General features: G+C 58.9%; 9 protein-coding genes and 1 non-coding gene across 10 annotated transcripts; 7 read left to right on the top strand and 3 right to left on the bottom strand.

The window, feature by feature from the left end:
* Positions 1-2: 2 nt before the first annotated feature.
* On the top strand, positions 3-74 carry GGTG_20053. Its single transcript has one exon. It is a non-coding gene; the product is annotated as a tRNA-Ala (tRNA).
* A 353-nt stretch (positions 75-427) lies between these two features.
* Positions 428-2,905, top strand: GGTG_03206 (hypothetical protein; the record flags this gene model as incomplete). Its single annotated transcript, XM_009220984.1, has 1 exon — positions 428-2,905. The coding sequence occupies one exon, from the start codon at positions 428-430 to the stop codon at positions 2,903-2,905; it is 2,478 nt and encodes an 825-aa protein (XP_009219248.1).
* A 234-nt stretch (positions 2,906-3,139) lies between these two features.
* Positions 3,140-4,014, top strand: GGTG_03205 (hypothetical protein; the record flags this gene model as incomplete). The annotated part of the gene is made up of 1 exon (XM_009220983.1): positions 3,140-4,014. The coding sequence occupies one exon, from the start codon at positions 3,140-3,142 to the stop codon at positions 3,890-3,892; it is 753 nt and encodes a 250-aa protein (XP_009219247.1). The 3' UTR covers positions 3,893-4,014.
* Positions 4,015-4,322: 308 nt separating this feature from the next.
* Positions 4,323-6,638, top strand: GGTG_03204 (malate dehydrogenase). The gene is made up of 3 exons (XM_009220982.1): positions 4,323-4,518; positions 4,673-4,790; positions 4,857-6,638. The coding sequence occupies exons 1-3, from the start codon at positions 4,465-4,467 to the stop codon at positions 5,693-5,695; spliced, it is 1,011 nt and encodes a 336-aa protein (XP_009219246.1). The 5' UTR covers positions 4,323-4,464; the 3' UTR covers positions 5,696-6,638.
* Positions 6,191-11,017, bottom strand: GGTG_03203 (hypothetical protein). Its single transcript, XM_009220981.1, has 3 exons — positions 10,305-11,017; positions 7,112-10,167; positions 6,191-7,037 (listed from the first exon to the last, which is right to left on the bottom strand). The coding sequence occupies exons 1-3, from the start codon at positions 10,671-10,673 to the stop codon at positions 6,476-6,478; spliced, it is 3,987 nt and encodes a 1,328-aa protein (XP_009219245.1). The 5' UTR covers positions 10,674-11,017; the 3' UTR covers positions 6,191-6,475.
* Positions 11,018-11,148: 131 nt separating this feature from the next.
* On the top strand, positions 11,149-14,095 carry GGTG_03202 (C2HC5 finger protein). The gene has a single exon (XM_009220980.1). It carries the CDS (start codon positions 11,808-11,810, stop codon positions 13,443-13,445), a length of 1,638 nt encoding a protein of 545 aa, XP_009219244.1. The 5' UTR covers positions 11,149-11,807; the 3' UTR covers positions 13,446-14,095.
* Positions 14,026-16,038, top strand: GGTG_03201 (voltage-gated potassium channel subunit beta-2). The gene is made up of 3 exons (XM_009220979.1): positions 14,026-14,352; positions 14,467-14,979; positions 15,083-16,038. Exons 1-3 carry the CDS (start codon positions 14,188-14,190, stop codon positions 15,488-15,490), a joined length of 1,086 nt encoding a protein of 361 aa, XP_009219243.1. The 5' UTR covers positions 14,026-14,187; the 3' UTR covers positions 15,491-16,038.
* Positions 15,517-19,905, bottom strand: GGTG_03200 (hypothetical protein; the record flags this gene model as incomplete). The annotated part of the gene is made up of 6 exons (XM_009220978.1): positions 15,517-16,465; positions 16,535-17,108; positions 17,200-17,590; positions 17,660-18,465; positions 18,538-19,066; positions 19,124-19,905. 5 exons carry the CDS (start codon positions 19,903-19,905, stop codon positions 16,830-16,832), a joined length of 2,787 nt encoding a protein of 928 aa, XP_009219242.1. The 3' UTR covers positions 15,517-16,465; positions 16,535-16,829.
* A 645-nt stretch (positions 19,906-20,550) lies between these two features.
* GGTG_03199 (cyclin domain-containing protein) lies at positions 20,551-21,905 on the top strand. The gene is made up of 2 exons (XM_009220977.1): positions 20,551-20,826; positions 20,934-21,905. Exons 1-2 carry the CDS (start codon positions 20,602-20,604, stop codon positions 21,687-21,689), a joined length of 981 nt encoding a protein of 326 aa, XP_009219241.1. The 5' UTR covers positions 20,551-20,601; the 3' UTR covers positions 21,690-21,905.
* On the bottom strand, positions 21,633-23,771 carry GGTG_03198 (hypothetical protein). Its single transcript, XM_009220976.1, has 2 exons — positions 23,445-23,771; positions 21,633-23,344 (listed from the first exon to the last, which is right to left on the bottom strand). Exons 1-2 carry the CDS (start codon positions 23,466-23,468, stop codon positions 21,779-21,781), a joined length of 1,590 nt encoding a protein of 529 aa, XP_009219240.1. The 5' UTR covers positions 23,469-23,771; the 3' UTR covers positions 21,633-21,778.
* Between the last annotated feature and the right edge of the window lie 5 nt (positions 23,772-23,776).

The following is a 23,776-nucleotide window of genomic DNA, read 5'->3' as shown; positions in this document are numbered from 1 at the left end:
CAGGGCGAATGGTTTAGTGGTATAACGCTTCCTTAGCATGGAAGAGGTCCGGGGTTCGATTCCCCGTTTGTCCAAATCTTTTGTTTTGCATTGTTTAAATACATACATTTGCAATTCCTTCAAATTGGAAAAACACCATGAAAGGAAGGAGGCGTTGCTTTTTGCTAACCAAACCCACCACCAGCGTTTAAATAAATTTTCTTTTCAACGCACCCCGGAAACCGTTATATTGTTTTCTCTCGTACTTTCGTAACTTTTACCGCATGAAGATTTTTTTTATCGACCGATAACATAAACATAATTGTGATATGCTTTCGACTGTAGCCTAAGGGTGCTTACACACCAAGAGCACTGCTATTCCCAGAATGGCATTTCCGCCTTGGAAAATGACCACATAAGCGCCATACCCGTCCAACCCTCCATAGCAATGCATCTGCCGGTTCCAACAAACCTGCACTCTCGCCACGCCTTTAACCAAACTAGGGCCATGGCTGATACTGCCGGTTTCGAGGCTTTCGCGTTCCGGTCCGCAGACGAGATTCTTGCCGAGAATAGCCTCAACACCACTGACGTCTTTCGGAGTTTTCCTGTCGATAGCAATGCCGGCGAGATCCGCCTCCTGAAGCTCGAGGACGGCGAGTGGGACGACCCGATCAGGATTGACTTTCAGGTCGCCGGCAGCCCCGAGCAGAGTTCGGATGCCTTACGGTACAACGCCGTCTCGTACGCGTGGGGCGTAGACGACGTCTCCGGGGAGATGTGGCGATACCGCATCTCGCTCTGCGGGAGGCCCCTGCTGATTACCTGGAACCTGTTCTCGGTCCTGCGCCGCCTGCGTGTTTACAACAAGCACGTCCTCGGACGGGACGCCGGCGGCGAGGGGGCCGCGCCCTCGCCGCAGCTGCTGTGGGTCGACGCCGTCTGCATCAATCAGGCCGACGCGGAGGAGCGCGGGCGCCAGGTGCGCATGATGGGCAGGATCTACTCGGGCTGCGCCGAGGTGCTCGTCTTCCTGGACGAGTGGCAGCGTCAGTCGGTCGTCAAGCACGACGCGGGCCCGGACAGTGCGCGGTGGTTCCGGGGCGACGCGGCCGACTTTGGGCCGCTTTGGGACGGCTACCGGTCCATGTTTGACTCGACGGCCACCGACGGGCAGCTGGGGGTCCCGGGTGGGGAGGCGTCGGCGCCCGGAGAGCCTGGGGGCTTGGCGGCGGCGACGACGACGACATCCTACGCGGGCAGCATCACGATCGCCCATCTGTCGTTCCTGCTCGCGTGGGCCGTCCGGCTGCTCGCCGAGGGGCGCCACATCAGCGAGATAGCCCCCTTCCGGCCGGACATGGAGGCCGGCGGTGCCGAGACCAGGGACCTGATCGACGGCCTGACGGACTTCGCCGCGAGGGTGGGGTCCGCGCGGTGGTTCGGCCGGCTCTGGGTGGTGCAGGAGGGGGTGCTGGGCCCCGCGGTGCGCGTCCTGTTCGGCACCGCGTCGCTGCCGCTCGACACCATCGCGGCGGCACGGGCGGCGCGCCGGGCCCACGCCGGGTGCTGGCGCTGCCACGACGAGGCGGGCGGCGTCGGGGCCAAGCTGCTGCAGACCGCGGTGCAGCGCTTCCTCGACAGCATCAACGACGTCGCGGGCCTGCGGCGCGAGCGCGGCCGCAAGAGGCCCCTCCTCGAGCTCTGCCTTCGCTTCATGTACCGGGACTCGGGGCTCGACCACGACCGCGTGTTTGCGCTGCTCGGGCTCGCGGCGGAGAGCTTCGAGCCTGACTACGGGGAGGAGCTGGCGGACGTCTATACGCGAGTGTGCAGGTCCCACATACTCGAGCATCGCTCCCTCACCTGCCTGTCGTTCGCCGAGTTTCGCTACAGGTGCAGATATAACGATTTCCCCAAGGCATGCAATGCACACGGCAGCTTCATACCATCGTGGGCCGTCGATTTCTCGGCCATCTCGGTGGAGAAGATCAACGGGAACTACCTGGTCTGGTACCAGCGGCTGCCCAACTTCAACGCATGTAGAGGCCTGGCCCCCCTCGCGGCTGACGTCGACGACGACAACACGCTCCTGCTGCAGGGCATCGAGTTCGACCGCGTGGCGAGGCTTGCCACCAAGCGCCGGCCCGTCTGGCCGCGCACATACGACGCGCTCTTTGGTGATTGGGACTGGGAAGCGGACAGCTCTGAAGTGTCAGACGATGAAGCGGGCGACGAAACAGCGTGGGCCGACACGGCCAGCCTGGGTGAATACCAGAGCAGTATCTTCGACGAGGCCAAGGCCGACATGTTCTACCACTGGAGGAACCTGGTCAGATCCAGAGCGCGGGATCCCCAGAGCGACGCCTACGTGGGGGGCGGCACCTGGGCCGACGCGTGGTGGCGGACGCTCTGCTTGGACCATGGCTGGGGCCCAGGCAGGCTGCTGCAGCGAGCATCCGGGGACGACATTCGGGTGCTGTCGACGTCCATAGAGCGGGAGGAGGCCTGCATGTCATTCAAGACGCTCCAAGAGGCGCAGGAGTCCAGGAGTGCGGCCGGGCCAGGCTTGTCATTTGAGGACTTCCTTCATAGCCTGGAGACGGGCAACTTCAACACGGACACGCGCACGATGGACATGGTGAACGCCATCTCGCCTGGATTGATGGGCCGCAAGTTGTTCTTGACGGAAAGGGGGTACTTGGGCTTGGGCGCGTCAAATCTGTGGGTGGGCGACTCTGTGTTTATCCTGCCTGGAGCCAGGGTCCCGGTGATCCTGAGGCGGATGGTTGACGAAGAGGGCCCCGTGAGTACAGAGTACGGGCCGGCGTACAAACTCGTGGGAGATGGTTATGTCCACGGGATCATGGACGGGGGAGCAGTAACTGCAGCCGGCTCTGCAGTTGTGTCGTTGCTGCTTGCATGACAACCCCATCTTCCATAGCCCAGGAACGAGCACGGAGCTCTCGTCCAATGAATATAGCCGAAGCAGAGCTACAGGGATCACAACCAATAGATAAATGCAAACCCCCAGCCCGAGCTGAATGTCGTCCAACCCAACTCCAACTGCGGGGTTCTCGACAGTATCGCCCAGTTCTGCCATCAGCCAGGTCAAGCGAGAAGGCAAGGGATAGCAAGATCACGGGCGTCTTAGCAGAGTATGGCCGACCTAGAAACTAAAGAGTCCCAGGGGGTAGCCTCGAGCGGCGCTCCCCGCCCAGAGTTCCCCGCCGGCGTGCCTGGCAAGTTCGACCCCGACGGCAAGGTGCAGCCCTTCCCAGGCAACACCATCCTCTGCCACCTCTCGCCGTCAAGCGAACTCTACGACTCGCTGCTGGTCCTGTACGTCAAGCTGCAGCACAGCCCGTTCGCGGGACTAATGACGCTGCTCCCGCCACCGAGCTGGCACATGACGGTGTTCGAGGGCGTCTGCGACCAGGTGCGCAAGCCGGGCTTCTGGCCGTCGGACCTGGCTCTGGACTCGACGCTTGCCGAGTGCGACGCGCTGTTTGAGCGCAAGCTGCGGCCCCTGGAGCTACCCAGCGGCGCCAACGCGCCGCCGCCGTACTGCGTCCAGGTGGCCGGGGTCGACCCGCTCGAGGTCGGCATCGGGCTCACCCTGCGGCCGCAGGACGGGGAGGAGGAGGCCAGGATCAGGGGGCTGAGGGACCGCCTGTCGGGGCTGCTGATGATCCGGCACCCGGGACACGAGGGGTACGGGATGCACCTGAGCGTGGCGTACCTTTTGCGGCACCTGACGGCCGATCAGGAGAGGGAGCTGAGGGCGCTCGTGCAATCGCACTTCAACGAGCTGCCGGTCGAGTTCGAGCTTGGGCCGCCCGAGTTCTGCAGGTTCAAGGACATGTTTGCTTTTGAGCGTGTGATGTACCTCTCGGACCAAGCCGGCAGCTGAGAAGCCTTGGGCTGGACTGGTCGGTCCTTGGTGTGGTTTTCTTAGCAGTTAGCCAGACAGTGAGAGTCGAGGCCAACACCCCAAGAATGAACCATCTCTCGGCTGCGCGGCAGAGTTTACCGACAACCTGGAAATTCCCTGTGAAGTCCTGTACACAGATTGGTCACTGTAAAACGCAAGACGTGTCTCCCTCTACGTCAGCAGCCAATCCCAATTCCGTCACGGGTCTAAACTAGAAGGAGCCTTTCAATACCAACCACGAGCCCTAAACCTGGCACCTAAGCTGGCACCTAAGCCTAGGGCCCGACTCTCTTCGCACTAAACACCGAGTCCGTGCCACCCTTGTCGCACTCTCAAGGCCAAGCCGTATCCACCTTCCAGGTTTAGCTCCTTTCCGGCCAACCGGACCAGATGGCCTCACGCTCACGACTTTTTTTTTTTTCTCCCTTCTCATCTGAAATATCTCTCGTGCTAAGCACAAGCAGGAGCCCCGTTTCCCAATTACCTCCCCCATCACACCGAGTCGATCTCGCAGGACCACCTCCTCACAAACAACCCCACACAAAACAATCATGTTCGCTGCTTCAAGGATCCAGACCAGGGCCTTCTCGGCCTCGGTCCGCAACGTACGTGCTGCTGAACCATGTCATCTTGGCCCGCCCAGTCGTTCCGGCGTCGGAGAGGGCTGCCTCTTGATCCCGCCTTGCAGCCTTTGTCGGGGCAACAGACCCTGTACATGGAACTAGTTGGCACTGACACTGGCCGTGTTGGGACTTGTAGCTTTCCAAGGTCACCGTCCTCGGCGCTGCCGGCGGCATTGGCCAGCCGCTGTCGCTGCTCCTGAAGCTGAACCCCAGGGTTTCTGAGCTGGCTCTCTACGACATCCGCGGCGGACCTGGTGCGTCATTTTCTCCTCGCTTCCCAAATCCCTCCAACCTACTAACACTCCCCCACCTCCTCCCAGGCGTCGCCGCCGACATCTCGCACATCAACACCAAGTCCTCGGTCAAGGGCTACGACCCCACCCCCTCGGGCCTGGCCGCGGCGCTCAAGGGCGCCGAGGTTGTGCTGATCCCGGCCGGCGTGCCCCGCAAGCCTGGCATGACGCGCGACGACCTCTTCAACACCAACGCCTCCATCGTGCGCGACCTGGCCACGGCGTGCGCCGAGTCGTGCCCCGAGGCCAACATCCTCGTCATCAGCAACCCCGTCAACAGCACCGTGCCCATCTGCGCCGAGATCTTCAAGGCCCGTGGCGTCTACAACCCCAAGCGCCTGTTCGGCGTCACCACGCTCGACGTCGTGCGCGCCTCGCGCTTCGTGTCCGAGATCAAGGGCTCCGACCCCAAGGACGAGAAGGTCACCGTCGTCGGCGGCCATAGCGGCGTCACCATCGTGCCGCTCCTGAGCCAGAGCAGCCACCCTGAACTCTCGTCCGACGCCGCCCTCATCAACCGCGTCCAGTTCGGCGGCGACGAGGTCGTCAAGGCCAAGGAGGGTGCCGGCTCCGCCACCCTGTCCATGGCCATGGCCGGCGCCCGCATGGCCGAGTCGGTCCTGCGCGCCGCCCAGGGCGAGAAGGGCGTCGTCGAGCCCACCTTTGTCGACTCGCCCCTCTACAAGGACCAGGGCATCGACTTCTTCAGCTCAAAGGTTGAGCTCGGCCCGAACGGCGTCGAGAAGATCCACCCCATCGGCAACGTCGACGCCGCCGAGCAGAAGCTGATCGACGCCTGCCTCGTCGACCTCAAGAAGAACATTGAGAAGGGCGTTGCCTTTGTCGCCTCCAACCCCGGCAAATAAGTGCGGGAACCCTTGTTATCTGTAGCCTCTACCAAAAGACGGGCGACCGCGCGCCCACTCTGACGGGGTACCACTTGTGGTGTTACCAAAATTTCGACTGAAGACGTCGACCTTGGAACCAACTTGGGTGTCTTGAGCTCGTGACTGGGCGGGGCAGGCGGGGCATGAGAGAGCATGGGTACGGATGCAGCATTTTAGATCTTGCGACTGGCCCAAAACCAAAGGCCTGGAAAAAAAGCAAAAGCCCCATGATAGACGATCTTTTTCGTCGTGTACCATACAGAAAATGAACCTCAAGTTTCCACTTTCACCTCTACGTTCTTTTCACTGTATTCTCAACGATATCAACTGCTCAAAAAAGCGCTGCCATCCAGCATGGAGGGGTTGAAGACGGTGCGGGGATGCGCGTTGTCTGTGCTCAACGTGACGAAACCCGTCTCGAACCCACAAGGCCAAAAACACAGTATCCACAACTGGCACAGGCTGGTCGGTAGGCAGGCACATAAAAACATCTCGAGGCTGTTATAGAGGGCCATTCACGACCAACCAAAGACATGCTACCTGATATCTACAAGTTTGCTGCTGTGAACCAGTACGAAATCACCAAAAACAGATAGTCTAGTCTATGTATGAAGACCAGTCACAAAAAAGAGTCGAGAGGTGCTGCCCTGGTCCACCCACCCGCGCTATGGGCCGCGAGGCCGGGGCTGTGGCTTTAGGGTGCGGCAACATGAAGTCTGGAGATGAGTACAACAGAAAAATAATGACGAGCCACCTGGCCTACCGGCCACCTGCAGCCTGGTTTGCGGGGGGCAGTTCGACTCCCCACCGCTCTGCCAGCTGCCTCTTCTTGGCCTCCATCTTGCGCTCGTACTCCTCCACCTGCTCCAGCCGCTTCTTCTCCTCTTCCTCCATCTTGATCTTGAGATCCGCCTCCCTGCGGACGCGCTCACGCTCAAGCTGGTCGGGCCTGCGCTCAGCAATGTCACGCGCCTTGAGGTCGCTAAAGAGGTATTTGAACACCACCTCGATGATCCAGCACGCGGCGTAGTCCACCACCATGACCGTGGTTAGCGTCTGGCGGAACTCGGCCGTGAAGGGAACCAGCTTCATCTGCTCGTTCAGCTCCGGGATCAGCTCCAGAGAGCACGAGAAGGCGATGCCGCTGACTCCAATGATTCCCCAGTACATGCCGCGGTTCTCCGAGATGGATTCGCGGAAGGGCCGGCCCTGGTAGTTGATGGCAAACGTGCTGATCTGCTGGATGAGCTGCAGCAGGTAAACTGCACTGTTGAGCAGAGACGGCGAGAACTCAGCCTCGAGGTCAATGCTATCGGAGCGCCTGCAACAAGTTGGCGAGTTAGAGATAGTTCCAGTGATTTCAAGGGCGCCATGAAATAGGTGCCAAAAACTTACGGTGCAATCTTGTCGCAAAACCGGGCGATGAAGATCAGGGTCGCAATGTGCACGGCAAACTGCCCGAGGATGGATCCGATGATGTAAAAGTTGAAGATGTTGGGCTGCGGCCGCTCCTTGGACAAACCCTCGACGGAGCGAGCGCGCGAGATGGACAGGAAGCAGACGCTCATGAGCATGCCGCTGATGGTGTACTGTCCGTCGCCAAATTTGATGCCTTCGAGGTACAACACGCTGAGACTGTAGGCCGTGATAAGACAGTTGAGCGCCAGGATCTTGTACATCTGAATCGTTGCCACCAGGGTGCAGCGTCCCTGCCGGATGATGTTGGGAATCGCGATGACGTTGCGGAGCTTGCTGGTGAAGGGCGCGGCAACCGATGCGTCTCCGAGCTTCAGCGAAGGCGGCTCGCCGTCGTCCATCTCGCTCTCCATCATAGAAGCCGTGAGCTTGTCGGCGAGCCCGGCCGCCTTTTCGGCCATCTTTGCCTGACGGGGGTCCTGCTTGAGAAGCCTTTGCGCGCCGGGCGATGTGACCGTCTCGATTGGGTGTCCGCTGGCCTTGACTAGTTCCTCCACCGGTACGTTCTTCATCTTCGCCTCGCGCTCCATGGCCTTCATGTAGTGCGGGTTGGTTGGTCCAGGCGGGTACAGGTGGGCGATCATGACGGGGACAGGGGGCGTGGGCTGGTTGAAGCGCTGCATCAGTTCGATCTGCTTCTGGTACATCTGCTTCATCTTGTCGTTCCTCGAGTACTCGGCGATGCGCTGCAGATCCTGCGGGGTTCCGTTGAGCAGAGCAACTCCGATGTGCGCCTGCTTCAGCGCGCCCACGTCGTTGGTGCCATCGCCAGCCATAAGCGTGTAGTAACCCATGTCCTTGAGCCCAAGCAGGATCTCCTCCTTCTGCTTTGGCGAGACGCGCGCGTAGACCCACGTGTGCCGGAGCAGCTGCTTGAAGCCGGCCTGGTCTTTAAACTTGGCGAGGGCGTATCCCGTGACGCAGATGTCGTTGTCCTTGAGAATCTTGGTGTCGATGGGCTTTGTCGGGTCGGCATCAATGTGGATCTTGTCGTCAGCGCTATGCCAGACCAGGCCGTTGCCGCCCTCGTTATGCTCAGGCGCATCCAGGATGAGCACGTCACGGTCCACGATCTCCACCTCTCGGGCCACGTGAACGGCCGTGAGCGGGTTGTCGCCCGTGATCATCACAACCCTGTGGCTGCTCTCGTTCAGCATCTGGACAGATTGCTTGGCGTCATCCTTGAGCGGGCAGTGCAAAACCAGGAATCCGGCAAAGGTCAGGCCAGACTCAACAGACTCCCGCTTGAGGTCGTTGATCTTGGATGCTCCCAGTTCGCTGTCCGTAGTAAGTTGCTTGAAGGCCAGAGCCAGGACACGAGAGCCCCGGCGGGTGAAGTATTTGTATGTCTCCTCGTAGTCCTTGGGAACCGTTACCAGCATCTTCATGATGGTTTCCGGCGCGCCCTTGACACCGACAAATGTACCCTGCACCTTGCGCCCAGTCGCATCCTTGCCGTGAACCGTGGCGACGGAGCTCTGGCGCTTGAGTGCAGAAGAGAATTGGAACCGGCGCTTGATCTGGACAGAGCCCGTGATGCCACCGTTGGCGGCGGCGGTAGGCTTGTGTGTGAGGGCGTCATTTTTTGCAAGACCCCAGCCGAGAGCCGTCAGCGTCGCCTTCTCCATAGGGTCTCCCACGATGTCACCCTCGTCAAGCTTCACAAGTGCATGAGCGGTAGCCAGGACAAGGGTCGTCTCGATACCCGCGGCGTTAACAGGCGTCATGTGGCTATGGGCGCCGTCGGACTCGCGAGGAGTGTCAGTGCCAGAGTGGCCGAGTCCGAGGCCAGCGATGCCCTCAACAACGAGATCCTCGCCCGTCAGAGTGCCCGTCTTGTCAAAGCAGGCAATGTCGATACGACCGGCGAAGGGGATGCGGAAGGGCTCGGTGCAGAAGATGGCAAACTTGGCGAGGGCGGCCAAGCTGGTGTTGACGGCGAGACTGAGCTCCATGGGAAGCTCGGGTGGCACAACGCTGGTGACGATGAGGATGCAGTCCAGAAGCAGCTTGGAACGCTTGCGGTCCTTGCGGACACCCTCGTCCCACACATACCAGGAGGCAGCCAGCGCGAAGACGAGAAGGAAGAGAATGAAGAGCAAGGCCTCGGCGTTGTTGGCCGAGACACGCTCCGTGGAGTAGATCATGGTCCGCACAAGACTTCCCTGAGACGTCTCGAAGCCCGTCTTGGTCACGATCGCCATGGCTCCGTCGTCGGGCGGCCGTGGAACGCCCGAGGCAATCTTAGGCCTTGTCTCCTCGACCGTACCATGCGAGATCTGCAGAACCTTGGTACCGCCCCAAAGGAACGAGTTCTTGTCCAGGCCTTCGGGCTCGAGCTCCGCGTCGCCGGGGCGAAGCTGGATCGACTCCTTCAGCAGCGGCGTGCTCTCCCCCGAGAGCATAGCCTCGTTGACAATGGCGGTACCCTCGACAAGAAGCATGTCACAAGCGACACCGCTGTCGTCCTTGGTCCTCGAAACCGACACCAGGTCACCCGGAACAAGCCTATCGCTCGGGACCTCACCCCACTTGCCCAGCCGGTAGACCCACATGTCAAAGGGCTTGAGGCTCATGCCGCGGAACTCGGTGAGCGTGCGCTGGCGCTGCCAGACGACGGTGCTCTCGAAGGCCACGAGCATTACCAGGGTGAAGAGCGAGTAGTACCAGTAGTCATCCAGCATCCACAGGCCGACGCAGAAGATCTGGAAGACAAAGAAGGGGGCGACGGCGTGCTCCTGGAAGAGCTCGGTAAAGGAGGGGACGGGGATGTCGAAAGTATTGGTTCCATAATGCTGCTCGATCCGAGTCAACTCGGTAGCTGTCGTGATGCCCTTTGATAGCTGGAAGGTTTCCAGCTTTGGCTTTGGCTCGGCATCAATGTCGTAGTTGAGAGTCTTGAAGCACTTCTGGGTGGGGTCATAGAGGAACCGGCGTTTTTGGAAGAGGAACGAGACATTGTTCTTGCCTCCAACCTATGTCATCAAAGCCAGCGTGTTAGTATAAGACGCTCAAACGGCTGCTGGCCGGCGAACTGAGCCCCAAGGGTGTGATCCGCGCAACAGGAGACTGATATCATCAAAAGAGACTGCAGCAGGCGAGGGAGTCGTACCTTGTCGCGTTCGATCTTGCAAATGTCGGCGGCACCGGCATTAGAGATGGGGATCAGCTTGATCAGCTGCGCATCCTCGACGGACTTGCTTTTGGCCGCGGTGAAGAGCGCCCTGATGTTGACACTCCACTTGGTGCTCAGCCAGGCCAGACTCTGGAAGGTGATGATGGTGCCGAGCCACACGAAGGTCCACTCCGGGGCGCCGATGTACTTGTCGTACAGGTCTGTGCTGAGGTAGAAGCGTAGGAAGATGGGCCATGCGATGGCAAAGGGCCAGACGTATGCGTGGGAGTACAGAGGCAGCGGCCTCAGCAGCTGTGCGTGCCGGATTTGGACATTGTCCACCAGGGGCGGCGGCGAGGGCGCCATGGTCGGCTCGGCCGAGTGCGGCGTTCGCTCTTGTGTCGAGACTCGCAGATGCCTGTCGTTGGTTGGGTAGCTAAGGTATCGAGGACAGAGACAAGATCATTGCGTGTCGAGATGGCGACACGGCAGTCGAGGCTCTGTTGTGCGTGGTGGGGGGAAGACGTTGAGCCGCGTGCTGGGCCTGGTTTTATTTTTAAAGCTGCAAGCTCTGCGTCCCATCAATGCGATCTGTACTTTTCGTGGATGTCCGGCGAAAGCTTCGGGGTAGAGTCTGGGGCTGTGCGCACGGGCCTGGCTTGTGGATGGCCTGGATCTTGGTGCAGCAAATTGAGTCCCTTGCCTCCATGTCCGGACAACACAAGCGGATGACGCAGGATTCCGCCCAGGGCAGGAGCCCTTGTACGTGCGTCGCATATCCTGGTCCTCGGCTCTGGGCAGCATCAGGCCCTAGGCGCTGGCTTACAGCTAAGTGTTGAGGCCTTACTCTGATTCTGATTTGTATTTCAAGAGTCCCCATCTGTTCAAAAATGACAGATACGCTGAATGCCCTCACCCTACAGAGCGACCCTTACATATGTCTCTACGCCTACGTCATATACTTGTCTCTACCTCCCATTCCGAAGCCCGTGGCTTTCTCGATTCTCAAGCACGGATCTTTATTGGTTCTGTGCCCAAACGGCTGGGGCTGCACAGCCGTTGAGATTCGTCACGGTCAGCCGAACCGCCATGACTGGACCTGGCCACGCCGAGAACGGCATGATGTCTTGTATGCTCGGGCTGCTACAAGTAGGTAGGCATCTTATAAATGAAGATAGATCTAGTCCATCCTACTGCTTCTCAACATCTGTGCCTCAGGATGAAGGGGCTTGATCTTCGAGCACCCCTGCTCACCAACTGAGGAGTCGTGCCGGGGCTGAGAGTGCCTGTCAGTGCGCTGTGGGGGTGCCCCAAGCCAAAGCCCAGCATCCCCAGTCCCTGGACCCCACTAAGCAAACATCCATCCATGATTGCTTCGCGTCATCCTGTGCCATCTTCAATCATTCCCTCCAACAAAACACCATAAAGATCCTACACCACAGGCAATAGATCCCGGTATATCAGGTCTCGTCTTGAAGCTTGCGCAAACCGAGAGTGAACATGTCCCTCATCCAGCTGTCGAGGCTGATAGACCTCCCCGAGCCAGACCTCCAGCAAGTCCTTGACTATGCCCTCACGCTTTCCAAACAAGAGGCGGCCGAGCACTTCAAGAACCTCCTCGGCGACGCACCCCAGGCCATTGAGTTTATATCCGCCTTCAACGGTCGACGAAAAGACCCAACAGTCGTGGCACCCAGCCAACCGCAAGTCACAGCTCGACCTGGCGAGACTGATGCAGTCCTGAAGCCCCAAAGGGGCCAGAAGAAGAAGAAAGCAGCACTGCATACTCCTGCACCGCGCCAAGTCGCCAATACCGGTATCGGCCCGGGTACGTCGTACAGCAAGAAGGATTTCGAGGACGATTACATCTCGAGTAGATCTGGCGCATCGACCCCGGCCCAGCGACCCGGTTCGGCGAAGCCCTCTCCCAAAGCATCTGCTGTAGCACCGCCTCCAAAGCCGCCCCCGTCCGCCTCGGGCTCCCTAGTCTCGGACCTGCTCCCCGTGCCCAAGCGCAAGTCGAAGTCCAACTCCAGCAGCCGATCCTCCACACCTGCGCCGCAACCAAAGAACCAAAATGCCACCACCAAGGTAGTCATCACAGGCGGCACGCCAATGCACGGGGCGTCAACGGCCATCTCAGACCTCGATGCGGCAATACGGGCGCTTGAGATCACTACAAACCCTACACTCGGCGGCGACGGTGACAACACCGCCCGCCGATGTAACTGCGTTGCGGCGCGGCACCCGCTACAGACGGCGGCGCCCAATTGTCTCAGCTGCGGCAAAGTAGTCTGCCTCAAGGAAGGGTTGGGCCCGTGCACATTCTGCGGAGCCTCGCTGTTGTCGCCGGCCGAGGTGCAGGCCATGATCAAGGAGCTGAAGCTCGAGCGCGGTAAGGAGCGCATGGCCGAGGACCGCCGAGCCAACAAGAGGGCCGACGTCACCACGACGGCGCGCCCCTTTTCTAAACCTCTGGGCACCAGAAACGAGGACATAGGGTCTCGGCCGGGCGAGGACCCGGCCGTCGCGGCCGCGGAGGCGAAAGCAAGGGAGCACCGAGACAAGCTGCTGGCATTTCAGGCGCAGAACGCCAAGCGGACCACGGTACGCGACGAGGCGAGCGACTTTGACGTCTCCATGGTGGGCAGCATGTGGGCGACGCCGGAGGACAGGGCGAGGGAGCTCAAGAAACAGCAGAAGCTCCTGCGCGAGATGGAGTGGAACGCCCGGCCAGAATATGAGAAGCGGACTCAAGTGCTCAGTATCGATCTGGCCGGCGGCAAGGTCGTCAAGAAGATGGTTGCCACTGAGAGGCCGCCGAGCCCCGACGACACGCCCGCAGTGCCAGACTACGCCGGCGCCGCGGCCTCTGGGGTCCTAGGAGAGCTAGATGGGAATAGGGTCGCGGGCGGCGGGGCCTTCAGCCGCAACCCGCTGCTCAAGGATCTCATCAAGCCGGTTTACGACGCAAAGGGGAAGGGTGTCGAGCTGGAGGGCAGGAAGGACAAGGCCACGCGCTGGAGGAGGGTTCAGGACGATCTCAATGACAACGAGAGCGTTATTCTTGATGGTGGCATATATGGAGGCTCGCCGCAGGCACCAGACGCCAGCCGAGAGGAGCCGAACTGTGGTTGAGGTGAAGGACAGTCGAAAGCCTTGTAGCTGCCGGTTCAGCGTGTCATATGCTCTACTGCAATTCTTTGGGCTCAAACTATTATGACACCCACATGCGAGTGTCTATCGAAGGTTCCAACAGACAGCTGCCCGTATTCAGATTTCGTCCAAGTGCCCAACAGGGCAGATGGGGGAAGCCGCCAGAGAGTGACGGAAATCGGCACGAGATTTATCCCGTGATATTCCTGCTGCCAGTCGACCGCGGTTCAGGGGTGCCTGATCAGGAAAGTAGTATCGATCTACTCCCTTTTCCAGCATACCGCTGAGGAGGTTGGGCTCAAGGATTTCGGGCCGAGATGCGTTGTGCGGCAGTTATAATTTAGCGTTGCTGACATCACGTTTTCGGATATAAGCTGTGCCATTCGCAGTTAAAAGGTGGTGGGCTGCCAAGAGTGGTCAAGTTTTAGCTTGATATTGGGTGTTCGGTCCTAGTCATACATACGTCCCAACCGCACCCGGTTTTAGCGGTGTTAATGGGGGACAAGATCCGACAGCATGATATCGGATGCCATGGACGAATACAGTGTGCTTGTGCAGATGGAAACTGGAGCCCTCGACCCCGCACCCGCCCAGGCATATAAACCCCATCCCTTCGACACTGCGGCACGACGTGAGTTCAACCACCAGCTCTCAACTTTGATGGTATCAGACCACTGTCCACCAGCATAACAACTTAAAATCTCGCACTAATCAGGCACTCAGGATGTCCGCTCCCATTATCCCCAAGGGGCTCGCAGAGTCGGTGGAGAACTCCAAGTGCGAGTATCGTACCCTCGGCAAGAGTGGGCTTAGCATCTCGGTGCCAATCTTTGGTTGTATGAGCTTTGGAGACCCAAAGACGCTCTCGTGGGCAATTGGAGAAGATGAGGTGAGTCATACTCCCCCTGGCCGTCCGACCGGCTTTGCCTCCTGTCACTAAGCGAAGGCCTCAATGATACTGGCAACTTTTGGGGACAAAAAAGCTAACCATCAACCTATACAGGCTCTCCCTCTGCTCAAAGCCGCGTACGACAGGGGCCTCAACACCTGGGACACGGCAAACATGTACTCAAACGGGACGTCCGAGACCATCGTGGGCAAGGCGCTCAAAAAGTACAACATCCCGCGCCACAAGGTCGTCATCATGACAAAGTGCTTCTTCGCCGTCGGCGAGGACCCGGAGCTGCGGGCGTACCTGGTCAGGGACCCGATCGCGAGGTCCAAGGACTACCAGAACCAACACGGCCTCTCCCGCGCCGCCATCTTCAACCAGGTCGAGGCCTCGCTCCGCCGGCTCGACACCGACTACATCGACCTGCTGCAGATCCACCGCTTCGACCCCAAGACGCCCATCGAGGAGACCATGAAGGCCCTGCACGACCTGGTCCAGATGGGCAAGGTCCGGTACATTGGCGCCAGCTCCATGTGGGCGACCCAGCTCGCCACCATGCAGTTCTGCGCCGAGAGGAACGGCTGGACCAAGTTCGTCAGCATGCAGAACCAGTACAACCTTTTGGTAAGTGACCTTACTTCGTGTCTGCACAGGACCGTCAGTACCTACCTGCCTTATGACGACAAGAGCTAATGCTAAAAAAAAAAAACACTTCCCCGCCCAAAAGTACCGCGAAGAGGAACGCGAGATGAACCGCTTCTGCAACGAGACGGGCGTCGGCCTGATCCCCTGGGCGCCCCTCTGCCGCGGCAACCTGGCCCGGCCGCCGACCGACTACGGCTCGACGGCGCGGAGCAAGGAGGAACGGTCCATGGCGCCGGGGGCCCATGGCACCGTCGAGCCTGACCTCAGCATCATCAAGCGGGTCATGGAGCTCGCCGAAAAGCACAGCTGGCCCATGAGCCACGTCGCCCTGGCCTGGATCAACTCCAAGGTGTCGAGCCCCATCATCGGCTTCAGCAGCCTCGAGCGCATCGAGCAGGCCATCAGCGCGCGCGGCAAGGTCCTGACCGAGGAGGAAACCAAATACCTGGAGGAGCTGTACAGGGCCAAGGAGATCTCGGGCCACTCTTGAGCGGCTAATGCCCCTGGTCTCCTAGTCCAGCCTTCTACTAGTAGCTCCCTGGCAGGAGATTTCCGAGTAAGGAGCTTTGTATTGGCTATGGATCTACGGAAAGCAAGGCAAATAATTAAGAGCTCCTCTGCTGCGAGGGGACGTATCAAGACTCCCAGGGTACTCAGTTGCGAGATCGTCAATATTCCAGCCCGAATGACCCGTTTGATCCGATGCCCCATTCAACTCAGACCCTAGCCCAAGGCGATACAGACCACTGTGTTGATCAGAGCCTTAGGAGAATCTCATAAAGGAAACCGAGAAAAAAAATAAAAGAAATCATAAGCATGCGTGGATTGGGTTGGGCGTAGAGAATGTGGAGTCCATGATACGAAACAGCTCGAAAAGCTACTTGCCCAGATCATGGGGGCCGCTGGAGCAAAATGTAAATCAGAAATACCAGGTAGAATGTTGTGATGAGGGAAACGGTAAAAGATTAGATGCAAAAACAAATGGCAAATAATCCCAGAAGATGAGGTGAGCAATAAAATCAAACTGCAGTGGGAACGCGAAAATAATGGCGGGAATTCTCGACTAGGGGATTCAGAGCAGATCACTCCTAGTTCTCCATCTTGATACCAGCACCTCCCAAATCACCCTTGTCGTCTTCCGACTCATATTTGGCGATGCTGCCGGATTCGAGGCCCGGAGCCGAGCTAGTCAAGGTGGACTGTGCGAACCGGGTATTCACTCGGCTGAGAATGTTTGCCAGTTCTGAGAAGGTCTCTGCCTGGTTCTCCAGCAAGGCTGAGTTGTAGTCTCTGTGCACCTTGACGAGAGTATCATCGGTCGATTCTTTGAGGGCCGAGGCGATGCTGCGGGCCAGCTTGACGAGATCCCTGTTTAGAGCACTAAAAGCTGCCCTGAACACCTGGTTTCGGATAGACACGACATGATTCTCCACGAGCGATTTCATGCGTACAAACATGCCGATTCCTATCGAGCGAGGAGTTGGTCAGCGGCAAAAATAGCTCGAGCGGAGCAAGGAAGCATAGCTCTACTTACCACTCTCCGCAGCACACCCGTTGTAAGCAGGGCGCATTTTCTTGACGACTATGGGTTCCAGGCTCCGATTGAGCCCCCGCTGCTCCTTCGTGATAGTTTCCCCGACCACCTCCGACACATCAGCCATCTTTTGGATGTGCAATTGTAGCTGGCTGTCGAGGAGATTGGCGATTCCACCGGTGGGGGGGATTCCCGTCTCTTGGCACATGCGGTCGTGGAACTCGCACACAGCCGTCTGCGCGTCCCGGGCGAACTTGCTCAAGATCTCGGGAACTTGGCTCTGGAACACATCTTCCTAAGATGGTGCGAGAGGCCCCATTATCGGTTGGAGCAGATCCAAGTTGAGGTTCTTGAGTCCAGCAGACCTGCTCTCGAAAACGCCACTTCGACAGGTTGTCGCTCTGTAAGTCCCAAAGGCCATCCCGCCCCGGTTTTTGGGTCCCCCCCACGATCGCGCCTTATCGACTGCACTGGATACCGCCGCTGGAATCCTCCTCTTGAAGCCGTTGGCGATGCGCTCCGACAGCAAATGGGAGATGGAACTGGCGCACTCCCGAACCGACGCGTCGAAGGACTGTGCATTTCTGGCACGTTAAATACGGTGCAAAATACAATTGAGGTCAAGGTAGAAACTAATGTGGGGGGGGGGGGGATGTGGTACGTACCTGACGGAGTCGTTGCATTCCTTGGTCCAGAAGATCCTGGATGGCTTCGGCCTCGAGACCTAGCTGTTCCATTGATTGCGGCGCTATCCAGAGATGCATCGAATTGATGACCTGGGCCAGGTCGCTGAGGAAGCGACGGCATTGGCTGACTCTCGCCGCCGAGGACAGTGCACGAGCATACTCTCGGAGACGCGGGATGTCCGTCGCTTCCTTGTCCGCGAACCCACGTACTTTGATCTTGTCTTTTGTGAGTCTGCCGCAGAGGTGCTGGTAAGCGCGAGCGCTCACACAGAAGACAGACAGAGCTCTGCCCAGAGCGCTGTAGTCCTTATCCTTGAGACCAGGGTCGAAGGACTTTCCCCGCTCCCCGACCATCGCCTCTTGGTCCAGTCTAAGGGATGTCATGGTCAGTTATAATTCCACGACCCAAGATAGTAGGTCCTCGTGGTATCCGACTTACTCCTTGATGCCTTCGGCAAAGTCCTCCTGGATCGCATCTCTGGCATAATCATTTCTTCCCTTGATGCATGCAGCCATCTCCTCCATGTCGAAGTTTTTCAGGCGAGCGGTGAGGTCATTGATTTTGGTGTTCAGTTCATGGATCTCGACGGTCAGCCTCTTTCTGGAAGCCCTAAAGTCCTTGGACTGCAACTTCAGTGAGGAGAGTTTCTCCGCGATCTGACGCCCATCTAGAGGCTTGTTCCCCTGACGCTCATCCTCGAGGTCGTCCCCAGCGTTGGAATCCGAACCCTCATCGCCGCTGTCGAGTGAAGCGAACTTCTTGCGTGCGCGTGATGGTTCCACCGCGCGCTTCCTCTTGCGAGACGCAGGGGCGTATACCTTTTGGCCGTGAGAGCTCTGCTCAGCCAGATTCTCCCATGTTTCAATCTCTTCGTCAAGCTCCTCCGACTTCTCATCGAGACTATCTCTGTCGCCATTTTTGATGCCGAAATTGTCGTTGGCTGTCTGCAACTCAATCTCGAGCTCATTCTTGAGACAAGATGCCGCAGCCATCTGTTCGTGGAGGTCAAGGCTTTCGACAGCTTCCGAAATCGAGATGTCATCGGTCTTGGAGCAAACGAAGGTGACGGCGTTGTAAGTGCCATCAAACTTGAGCTGGCGACGGAACGCCCGGCCTAAAAGGTTCCGCGCAGATTTATCGTCGACTGCACGGGTGATGGGCGCGAGGATCCAAAGAGCACTGCACTCTTTCATGTAGCGCTCGGCGACTGCTGCGCGAGCAGCATTCGAATCTTGGGTGCCAGGCTAAGTCCAGTCAGAGAAAGTTTCAAAGCATGGTAGTGATGCGTGGCTGCAAATGGGAGCCCAAAAACTTACCAGGTCCACAAGGACTGTGCCAGTCTCCAAAACGGAAGCCTTTGTGAAGATCCGGACGACCTTGACCAAAGGCCAGAATTCCATCGCAGGTGCCGCATGCTGGGGGGCTGCTTTCTTGCCTCTCTTAGCCCCGGATTTCTCCTTCGAATCGACGTACAACCGAATCTGGTCATACAGTTCCTCCGCGCTGGCACCGCCAAAAGACCTCATTGTCCCCAAGATGTCACGGACCGGCCGCTCAGATGCCAGATTCCCCGGCTTACATCGAGCAAGATCGGCCTTGGTCTTTTCTGGGTAGACAGCGTGAAGCTTTGCAAATGCAACTTTTGCCTCGCCATCCAGGGTATCGGCAATGTTGCCATCGCCATCAAGGACATCTCCATAGAGAGTCCGAAGCTCCTTGGTCCAGGAATGAGCTGAGATGAACTCGACCTCGGCTCGGTACCGCTGGACCGGGTTCTGTGAATGGTTGTAGGAAACTTCGGTCGGGGAAGCAGTACAGGCCCTGAGGCAGTTGGTGGGGAGCAGGCTGTTAAGTAGACATATTAGCTGCAGTTGACACAAGACAATATAGTTCGGACCTTACCGCTCTTCATCGAGGATCGCGTTTAGGACCGAACTCTTGCCCGCGCCTGTACTTCCGACGATGCCGACAACGAAGCGAGTCTTCTGGGCAGATTGAGAAAGTTTGTCGACCGATTGGAGGTACTCTCGACCGGGCTCAGTGTCGATGTCAGCAATGTGCCTCCTCAGATCTTTGAGCAAGGCCACGCCGACCTCAGCACTCCTCTCCAAGACTTCAAGTGAATTCTCGCTGCATATGTCAGACAGAATGTTGCGCTTGTCCTGAGGCTCTGGCCGCGACAAGCCGCTTTGGTTGACGCCTGCAGGGTCATTGTTCATCGTGGGCTCTCTGTGAGCGGAAGCCGGGCTCTTGGGAGGATCGCGCTGGTCAATGTGATCTTCGGCACCGGCGTCTGTAGAATCCAGCTTCATTGTGGATTCTCCGTGAGCGGAATCCGGGTTCTTGGGAAGATCATGCTGGTCAATTTGGCCTCTGGTATCGACGTCTGTAGGCTCTTGGTTCATCGTGGGTTCTCCGTCAGCGGAAGCCGGGTTCTTGGGAGAGCCGCACCGGTCAATTCGGCCTTCGGTATCGACGTCTGTAGGCTCCAGGTTCATCGTGGGCTGGCTGCTGCTCTCTAAGCCCGGAGTGGGCTGCTCGTGAGAAGAAGCCGGGCTTTCGGCATGGTCGCCCGTGGTGTCATCGGCGATCCCACGGTCTTGGTGAGAGGAGTCATTTGGGGCTGACGTCTCGTCTATCATCGCGTCCATAGCGCCAGGCTCGGTACTGGCCAGCTCCGCCATAGTCACCAGCTAGTCCTATCAGGTTGTATGCAGAACTCCGGGTTGAAAAATGAATGATGGAAAGATTTGGGTCGCGCCGTAAATAGGCAGTAGACAGTAGGATGTCTCTCTGGGTAAAAGTCTAGAAACAGAAATGGTAGGCGACGAGGAGTAGATATTGATGAAGACACTGAGGAAGTAAAGAAATGGGCGTCTTGAGAATCGAAGGAATTAGATGCGGCACGATATGGTCCCGGTGAGTACGCTTTGAAGCAGACCCCCAGGTTTAGACTGTTGGTATGGAGGATCAAGTTTGGGAGAGAGCTGAGAGAGAGATGATCTTAACCTGAGAGAGAAGTGCGAGAAGAAAAGAGGAGGTTATATGAAGCTGCGTGGGAGGCACCGCAGGTATTACAAAGTATAATTGGCAGTTCAGGAAGTCGCGATTGAGAGAACTAGAAGAGGAAGCTACGAGGGAGCGCCAAATCGCATACATCCTTAGTAGGACTTCCATCGGCACATACGGGAATTACTTGCAAACTATTCCAGCATAGATTTTTCCTTTAGTGCAATACACGGTGATAGCATGGTGGTTGCTTTTGCGTATGAAAGGAAAGGGTTGTCTGGGGTGGCACGTGAGACGGGGTTTCCACATGCATGCGAAAACGACTAGAGCAGCACGGGAGAACGCTTCGATGCAGCCACACAAACAAAACCATGGCTCTTCTATCCAACCCGCTGGCGACCGCCGAGCAGCTCTACCGTCGGAGTTCGCTGAGCGCTTTGCCCGCAGATCTCCTAGATGCCATCTTCTTTGCGACGCAATGCCTGACGCAGGCCGCCGGGCTGCTGCTCCAGCTGCCCCAGTCCACCACGGCCCAGGCGAACGTGCTGATCGCGCGTTTCTGGCTGGTCGAGCCCATGATGCTGCATGAGTTCAGCGTAAGCCTATTCCGCATTCTAGCATCCGTACAGCCCTGCCCGGCTGCCTCAGAAGCCCGGTCGGGGCCGCACCCATCTGCTCCGCTAACACCTTTCCTCCACCGCAGGACGTCTCGGCCGCCGCCATCTACATAGTCGCCAAGTGCGGCGCCTTCCCGCGCTCGCCGCGCGACGTGACAAACGTCTACGCCTACCTCCTCTCCCCCGCCTCGCCGCTCGCGCGCCGACGCACCGACGCAGGCACCACCACCGACGACGCGCCGCCCCCGCCCAAGAGCGACCCGACGCAGTACTACCAGACCGAGGCCGACTACCACGCCTTCTACGGGCGCGTGCTCGCGCTCGAGGGCCGCATGCTCTACTCGCTCTCGTTCGACACGCACGTGTCGCTGCCGCACCCGCTGGCCGTCACGTACCTGCAGGCGCTCGACTTCCTGGGGCGGCCCAAGGAGGAGGTGTCGCGCCGGGCCGTCGCCTACCTCAACGCGGCGCTGCTGTCGCCGCAGATGCTGTACCTGACGCACCAGCCGGGCGCCCTGGCCGTCGCGGCCGTGTACAACGCCGCGCGCGACGTGGGCGCAAAGATGCCCGAGTGCGAGTGGTGGGAGGTCTTTGACGTCGACCGCGAGGAGCTCGGCTTCCTCGTCGTCGGGCTCCGCAGCCTCGAGGGATGGGCGCGCAGGCAGAGGGAGGACGCGCCCGGGCTGGCCAGGGGCGCGCTGACGCGCAGGGAGGTGGAGATGGAGCTGGAGAGGAGGGGCGCCAACGTCGGCAATGGGAGGGGGGCGGACGACATGGCCGTCGACCAGGAGGCCGAGATGGCGAAGCTTATGGATCAAAGGATTGCTAGCATGGGCGAGTAGCGTTGCACCAGATGCTTGGAGCCAGACGATTGATTGCCCTCGCCACACAGGGTTTACACAGAAAGCGTACATTCTAGCTATGATAAATCTCATAATGTCGACGGGTCACCCGCTTCAGTGCCTGATCCTTTCCCTGCACGCTTTGCCTTGGCCTTGGTCTTCAGCTCCTCCCACCTGTCCCTGTATTGCCCGTTGATTTTCTTGAGCCTGTTATTGTCCTGTTCCAGCGTATCCAGGCTTTTCATCACCATCGCAAGCTCGTCCTCTAGCTCCTTGTTCCTCTTCCGCACGAAGGCGTCGTCGGCTGCTTCCTTCTTCCCGCCACTGCCGCTAGACGAGAGCGGCGAGCCTGGGCGCATCAGTCGCATGCTCGACTGTAGGACCAGATGGGAGTTCTGTGCGTTGGCCTCGAACGCGTGGAGCCGCTTGCTGAGCTTGTCCAACATCTCCTTCAACCCCTTATTCTCCAGATACAGCTCCTCCACGGCGTTCTGCAGGTCCTTGGACGACTGATTTCTGCCCACGCGCTTCTTGACGCCGGGAGACATGGAGGCATGCAGCTCCCTGGCGTCTGCAAAGTCGTCGTCGTCGACATCATCGATCATGTCACTGTCGTCCCCGCCATGGACAGATGCTGCAATGCGACGCCTTTCCTTCTGGTCGAAGCTGAGAATGTTGGCGTACGAAACTGTGCCCCCTGTGGCTGGAACAAAGTAGAAAGAGTCATTGGGGCCGTGGCCGTCGCGGCCAAGTGCCCGCAGTGTTGCTTTGGAGTATATCCTAGACAGGTCGGGGTCGGCTGGCGCGGATGGTGGGGATTTTGAAGTCCTATGCTGCTTCCTCGGCGCCGGCGTCGGCTCGGCGGGGGAGTTGGTCTCGGGGGCCGACTCCTCGGCGATCAGAGGAAGACCTGCGAAGGCGAGCGGGGCGGACAGTCTGTTGATGAGACTCCCAAACGTGTTGTAGAATCTTGAGTAGCCCTCGTCTCCGGGACTCGACGCGCTTGCAGGACTAGCCTGTGGCTTCTGTTCGAACTCCCGCTTCTCCGCCCGTGAGCTGCTGGCCGACGCCGGGGGGACCCAGCTCGGCTTCCCCTTCTGGTCGAGCATGTTCTGCATCTTGGAACGCGTTCCGTCTTTGTTCCCGGCCCCGTCAACGCTGCCGGGCGCCGACTCGCTGGATATGCTGGGCGCAAGCGGTTGGCCCCGATATTTCGAACGAATACCACGCGCGGAGGCGAGATTGCTGGCGATGGACGACGAGAGTTCACGGGACGGCGGGTATCGGCGGTGCTGAGACGAGATGCCGGTCGGGGCCCTGGACGACTGCGGAGAAGCCAGGCCCTCGGCGCCAGCCTTCTCACCCGTGCCATCCGGTGCCGCAGCGGACGCGGAGGGCGACTTTTCGGCGGCATCGCCGTGCTCCGGTGAGGCACTTTCGGGAGGGGAACCTGACGCGCGGCGGTCGAGGGGCAGCTTCAGCAGATCCGACAGTCTTCTGTGGTGGTCCTCGAGGAGTTTTAGGGTGCGCAGGGCCTCCCTGCTTGTGGTCGACTTGGCCGCATTGGAGAACTCGCCGGCGGCGAGCGCATGTTCGCTGATGGCGACGGTCGAGTCGGTATGCGCGAGAGCGGCTGCTCTGGCATGATCATGTGCCTGCCAGCAGTAAGCCTCCTGTCAGTGGATGCGCCGGTCGCTCGAGCCAGAGGGGCAGGCAGGAGCCACTGCCGAGGCGCAAGACAAGCAGAGCCAGTACCTTGACTAACGGCGACGATTCCATTTGGTCAGACGGGAAACCGGGGGTCTTAGGTGCTCTAAGATCCCGTAAGCCTGATCCGTGGGCCCAAGTTCTTGTCGTTTCGGACTTTTGTCGCTCGCAGCAATTGGTCTGGCGACGGAGAGCAAGGATAGCTTCGTGAATGCAGCGACGACGGGGCGGGATGGATGGAGGCTCAGCCTCTTACAATCCGGTGTTGATCAAGGGTCGCATGGGCCTGGCTCTTTGGCATGTGGGTCCCTATAGCGCGCAATCTTATCACCAAAGCACCCAGCTATCCCCAGTCACGCCAATGTCCAGGCAGCCCTGTT

Source organism: Gaeumannomyces tritici (assembly GCF_000145635.1).
Source record: "Gaeumannomyces tritici R3-111a-1 unplaced genomic scaffold supercont2.2, whole genome shotgun sequence".
Taxonomy (NCBI): Eukaryota; Fungi; Ascomycota; class Sordariomycetes; order Magnaporthales; family Magnaporthaceae; genus Gaeumannomyces; species Gaeumannomyces tritici.
This window is presented reverse-complemented; position numbering and strand designations above follow the sequence as displayed.

What these genes read in the sequence shown, in the direction of transcription:
- GGTG_03199 (XM_009220977.1), top strand. Translation starts at nt 20,602, where the DNA reads ATGGCTCTTCTATCCAACCCGCTGGCGACCGCCGAGCAGCTCTACCGT. An exon ending in TGATGCTGCATGAGTTCAGC is followed by an intron (nt 20,827 to 20,933) that starts GTAAGCCTATTC and finishes CCTCCACCGCAG; the next exon opens with GACGTCTCGGCCGCCGCCAT.
- GGTG_03203 (XM_009220981.1), bottom strand. Translation starts at nt 10,673, where the DNA reads ATGGCGCCCTCGCCGCCGCCCCTGGTGGACAATGTCCAAATCCGGCAC. An exon ending in GCAAGATCGAACGCGACAAG is followed by an intron (nt 10,168 to 10,304) that starts GTACGACTCCCT and finishes TTGATGACATAG; the next exon opens with GTTGGAGGCAAGAACAATGT. An exon ending in TTTTGCGACAAGATTGCACC is followed by an intron (nt 7,038 to 7,111) that starts GTAAGTTTTTGG and finishes AACTTGTTGCAG; the next exon opens with GCGCTCCGATAGCATTGACC.
- GGTG_03202 (XM_009220980.1), top strand. Translation starts at nt 11,808, where the DNA reads ATGTCCCTCATCCAGCTGTCGAGGCTGATAGACCTCCCCGAGCCAGAC.
- GGTG_03201 (XM_009220979.1), top strand. Translation starts at nt 14,188, where the DNA reads ATGTCCGCTCCCATTATCCCCAAGGGGCTCGCAGAGTCGGTGGAGAAC. An exon ending in GGGCAATTGGAGAAGATGAG is followed by an intron (nt 14,353 to 14,466) that starts GTGAGTCATACT and finishes CAACCTATACAG; the next exon opens with GCTCTCCCTCTGCTCAAAGC. An exon ending in AGAACCAGTACAACCTTTTG is followed by an intron (nt 14,980 to 15,082) that starts GTAAGTGACCTT and finishes CCCGCCCAAAAG; the next exon opens with TACCGCGAAGAGGAACGCGA.
- GGTG_03204 (XM_009220982.1), top strand. Translation starts at nt 4,465, where the DNA reads ATGTTCGCTGCTTCAAGGATCCAGACCAGGGCCTTCTCGGCCTCGGTC. An exon ending in TCTCGGCCTCGGTCCGCAAC is followed by an intron (nt 4,519 to 4,672) that starts GTACGTGCTGCT and finishes TGGGACTTGTAG; the next exon opens with CTTTCCAAGGTCACCGTCCT. An exon ending in CGACATCCGCGGCGGACCTG is followed by an intron (nt 4,791 to 4,856) that starts GTGCGTCATTTT and finishes ACCTCCTCCCAG; the next exon opens with GCGTCGCCGCCGACATCTCG.
- GGTG_03198 (XM_009220976.1), bottom strand. Translation starts at nt 23,468, where the DNA reads ATGGAATCGTCGCCGTTAGTCAAG. An exon ending in AATCGTCGCCGTTAGTCAAG is followed by an intron (nt 23,345 to 23,444) that starts GTACTGGCTCTG and finishes TACTGCTGGCAG; the next exon opens with GCACATGATCATGCCAGAGC.